The sequence below is a fragment of the Urocitellus parryii genome, unplaced genomic scaffold (genome assembly GCF_045843805.1).
Source record: "Urocitellus parryii isolate mUroPar1 unplaced genomic scaffold, mUroPar1.hap1 Scaffold_4234, whole genome shotgun sequence".
NCBI classification, from domain to species: Eukaryota; Metazoa; Chordata; class Mammalia; order Rodentia; family Sciuridae; genus Urocitellus; species Urocitellus parryii.
In genome coordinates, this window is record NW_027553779.1 from 19,385 (window position 1) to 24,257 (window position 4,873).

At 42.1% G+C, this 4,873-nt stretch overlaps 1 protein-coding gene across 2 annotated transcripts; it reads right to left on the reverse strand.

Moving 5' to 3' along the window:
• Nucleotides 1–2,779: 2,779 nt before the first annotated feature.
• Nucleotides 2,780–4,671, reverse strand: LOC144252394 (ataxin-10-like). Of its 2 annotated transcripts, XM_077794752.1 has the most exons (2): nt 4,204–4,671; nt 2,780–4,152 (listed from the first exon to the last, which is right to left on the reverse strand). In XM_077794752.1, the coding sequence occupies exons 1-2, from the start codon at nt 4,458–4,460 to the stop codon at nt 3,033–3,035; spliced, it is 1,377 nt and encodes a 458-aa protein (XP_077650878.1). In that variant the 5' UTR covers nt 4,461–4,671; the 3' UTR covers nt 2,780–3,032. The 2 variants fall into 2 exon arrangements, with proteins under 2 accessions (XP_077650878.1, XP_077650877.1); XM_077794751.1 differs by having other exon boundaries at nt 2,782–4,671.
• Nucleotides 4,672–4,873: the final 202 nt, after the last annotated feature.

Below are 4,873 nucleotides of genomic sequence, written 5' to 3' on the forward strand. Positions count from 1 at the left end.
GTTCCATGGACCTTTCCTCCTATCCTCCCCAGTATTCCTCTACTTGTGCAACCTGTGTGTGGATAGGGGTAGGGAAGTTCCCTTTCACCATTGGGGTTGAAGAAAAGATATTATTGAAAACAAATATTAGAACTTACAAAAGGATTTATACATAAAACAGTATTATAAAAAAAGATAATCATCAATTTACCCTTAAAAGTGTACACTAGCACATGTATGCATGTATGCATGCATACGTGCACGCACACACACACACACACACACATCATAGAAGTAATACTATCAAAAGCCTACCTAAAAGAAACAAATAAGCTTGTTAGAAAATAAAATAAGCATTTCTAAAAGCCAGCTTGCAAATTTCTGCAATTTGTATGTTGGAGGCTACAAGGATATGACAGATATGATTATTCATGAATCAGGATGTATTCATTTGTTAACTTTTCCACCATTTAGGTTGGGGCATATTTTACTTTGTTATTTATTCATAGCCATGGAAACCAGAAGTTTATCTCATAATCAGAGTCAAGGCATGTAGTAACAAAAAAAAAAATAAGCAAATGCTTGTTTTAGATGTGTTATGAAATCAACTGAATCTTTGAAGGCCAATTGGAGATTACCCAGGGTTAACCAGCTGCTTTGGAAGTGTAACAGGAACCAGGACGACTAAAGATACTGACACTTAAGTTGAATAAACCAAAGGAATTGTGCTTGACAGGTACCTTTCTATATTAAGAGGATTTTTAAAAAAGTGTTCACAAAGGAGCAGAGGTAATGGAATTTCAAGTAACGTTGAACAGAGTATTATGAGATTTAGTTCTAGTTCTAAGTATGTCAATGATCTGGATAGATTACTATTTTGTTTCATAACAGTACTCTCTACATATGCAAAATAAAACAGCTAGGTGATCTCTAACATGTCCCAGAATGTTACAGTTCATATCTGAAGCAACACTGAATGGTTTGCTAACCTAGGAAAATTGTTTGTGGAGAATAGACAATTATGCAATGTATCTTGTCAGTTGTCTGCATCACAAAATGAACAAAATATCAATCTCTTGTGTTTCAAGAGCCTATTTCTGCTGTATAAAATTTTTCATCAAAACACAAAAAGCTCAGATTCTTTTGGAAATGTGCCATGGAAAGGAAATGAAACCATTAGCCTGGTGACTGCTGGTTGGAGGCTTGTTTATCTGAAGGTTAGCCAAGATTCTGGTAAAGAATGGGCTGGAGTTCCCTCAAACACAACATTTTATGTGAGGCTTCCAATACTTGTGTAAGTAATTGCACAAGCTTCCCTTGCATTATTATGATATTTCTAATTCCTTTTCAAATCTAGAAACCAAAAGGCACTCAAATATCTAAAATAGAGAAAATAGTATTAGATATTCTCTTACTCAAGTAAGATGGACATGAATATAGAATTTTGAACTGCAATATATTTGAAAAGCCTCTAAAATTTTCCCTATTGACTGATCTTTTTTCCAGATTCATTTCCCATGCCCAGATCTATTTTCTGTGAAAGATAGCATGAGCTTTTGATGGCCTGCAGGACATTGATACTTGGATATGCTGCTTTCATCATAAAACACAGGTCCAAAGCTTACTCATCTTCTCCCATTTAAACCTGTTTTCCTCACCCACTGCTTTTAGTATCACCCTCGTTTGAAATCTTGGAGTCATCTTTGACCCCTTTCCATTCCTAAAATCATTTTCTCCAGTTTGTCATCATATTCTTCCTTCCAAATAATTTCTTCTTTCCAAATATTTGCTCATATTGAACATTTTTTCCTTTTTCTACAGCTCTGTGCTCATCCCTACTGATTGCTTCTAGATTATTGAACTGTTTTCCTAACTTATCTCCTTATATCTAGAATTTCTTTTCTTTAATACATGGAACTCTAATACTTCACCCCAGATCTTAATCCTTGTGTACTGTATCACCTCCTAAATGAATAGTTTTGAATCAAATAGAAATTTGGTAGTTTGGCCTGACTTTCAATGTCTTTTATAATTTATATTCTCCTATGCATGTAACTGTAACGTAAACAGCAACTACTCTTCCCCTTTCATTTATCATTTTTCTGAAATATACTCTGGCTATGTTGATGAAATAAAGAATTTATTGAAAATATCAAAGGAAGCATTACAAGCAGTTATACAGTGTTAGAAACAGATTAATTTTCCACACACCAGAGTGCAGAGAAATCTCATGATAGGTTGCAGGGAAAGTTAATAGGAGCAACCTAAACCTAGACTGTGTGTTCTGAACCTGACCAAACATATCTTAAAACAAGTGGCAGAGCAATCATATTCCTGATATCTTAATTACATTTTAAGACAAAGTACAACATTCTTTAAAGGATACAGAAATATCTGGTACCACAAATTTAAACTTTACAATGCCTAGCATCCAATCAATGTACTACCCAAACAAAGAAAGAGGAACATATGATCTGTAACTGGAAGAATGTGAATTAGTGGAAATCTGTAAAATACATACTGGTTGTTTAACACCTGACTATGAGTCTCATAATCTTTGTCATTTCCAAGTCTGCCTTATAGATATGCTCAAATATGTTCATGGAGGGAAAGAGCATATTAAAAATGACAATTGAAATTCGAAAGGAAAAAGTAAGTAAAATAAGAACTACACTTGATGGAATTAAGCACAGATTAAAAATTGCAGAAGGAAAAAATGAGTATGCTTAATCTTTTTTTTTTTTTTTTTTTTTTGCCAAGGAAGGGCGGTGCCCTCAGAGCTTTATTATCTGCTGCCACAGTATGCACAAGGTGACACTAACACACATTCTATGCGGGGACAAGGGAGGCCAGACAGCTACGCGTAATGCAAAGAAAAGGGGGAAGTTGAGGACTCTGATGGTGGCTGACACCACTGAACTCTGCTACCAACAAGACCAGAGTTCCCAGGTTCACACTGACACATCTTCAAACACTTGCAGTTTCACGTATCGTGGAGAGGAACATCCACAAGTCAGACTCTGAAAATTCAGATGATTGGATGGAGAGTTCTTTCACGGCGGGGGGTTGTCACAAGTGGACTTCAGAATCAGCTTCTCCCCCCTCTTCTCAACTTCAAAGCCCATCTTCTTCAGCAGGGATGTGTCCGCCAGCCCCTGCTCCTCCATCTTTGCAATCAAATCTTGGTTCTGGCTGTTGTCCTCAGTGAGGTTGCGGACAGTGTATACCACCCACTGCATCAGAAAGGGGTTACTGTCATCGATGTTGCAGCTGTCCAGGATCAGCGGGATGCCATCCAGCTCATTCACCTTGTGTTGGTTATCTTTATTCTTGTAACACAGATTTCCAATCAAGCGAATAAGATGAGACTTAAACCCCTCGGCCATATTTGAGATGTCACCTTCTGCTTTTATGCAACCAGAGGTACTGAAGATGTTTGTGGTATCCTTTCCAGCTACATGAATTAGTCGTAAAAGATCGACCACACGTTCCAGCAGGCCAGGAAAGCCCTGCAGATAGCCCAGCAGCTCGGTGTTGGCCGTCATTTCACACAGCACATCCAGAAGCCTAATGGTGGCAAGAGCCTCCTCGTCCTCAGTGTGCTGCTCAGAGGTCAGCTTCAGCACAGTCCTGCACTGATCCACAAAGGAGCTTGCAATCAACTCGGCGTGGCGCAGAAACACTGGCACATCATCCTTGGTCAACGGCTCGTCTCCCACCAGCTTGGCTATCATGAGGTCGAGCAGTGTGACCCTTTCTTGATTGCTCAGTTTGGCATACATGGCTTGCACCAATTCCGGGCTTTTCAGAAAGTGATCAGTAATGATCAAGAACGGCCACTCTGACTCAGGCTGCTTCTGGTGAGCTTCAATGACATTAATTGCAATATTGAGGGTTTCTTCCAGTTCTTTCATCCTCTCAGGATTAAGAGATGTGAACAAAATCATTGAACAGTAGGCAACAATTTTTTTGTCTAGATGATTTAAGCAAGACATGAAGAGCTCGGGGAAGGCGTGCACCCACACGATGGCCTGGGAGTCTTCGTTCCGTGAGGCAAGGTTGCCTAAAAACTGCAGGCCACAGCGAAAGGCTGTCAAGAGGGAGTCCGGTTCCACTCGTAGTTCACGGAACAGAAGAACCAAATCAACAGCCACACCAATCGTATCCAGGTTTCTGATTGCATTCTGGTTCGCAGCACACTCCACACAAGCGTTCCGGAGACACCTGAAGCACTCAGTTATCAGCTGCAGACTGGAAGCCAGATGCTCCACCTGGGATGGGTCCCTGCAGGCCAGCTCCACAGCATGAGATGACTTCTTTAAGATGTCCAACACTCTTTGGAAGATGGTCCTGGGTGCTGTTTCTCCGTTGCGCTGCTCCTTGAAGAGCGCGGTGAGCGCGCGAAGGGCCTCCAGATCCTGGATGGGCGCCGGCACCATGACGCCCGAGAGCCGGGCGGGCGGAGGCCTGGGCGCCGCCATCTTGCCTCCTGCGCGGCCAAGCGGCGCTGAGGAACGGCGCTGAGGGGTGGCGAGGGGCGGCGAGGGGCAGCGAGGAGGAGGAGGAGCGGCGAGGGCCGAGGGGCCGAGGTGGCAGGAGGCGAGGCGGAGGCCGAGCGGCAGCACGAGCGCGGGGCCGCACGCAGCGCCGGAGCCCGGGAGCCGCCACCCGGCCGCGCAGAGCCGCCGAGCAGGCCGGGGAGGGGGCGGCGGAAGTATGCTTGATCTTAATCATAGCAATGGAAACAAAAAAAGAAATATATGTATGAATGGGATTCTACAAAGTGAGGGAGAGGAAGGGAAGATTTGAATGATAAGGAGGAGGTTTAGGGGAAAAACTGAAAGAAACAGATCTAAAACTGTTTAAATTTAATAAAAACTATGAACACATATTT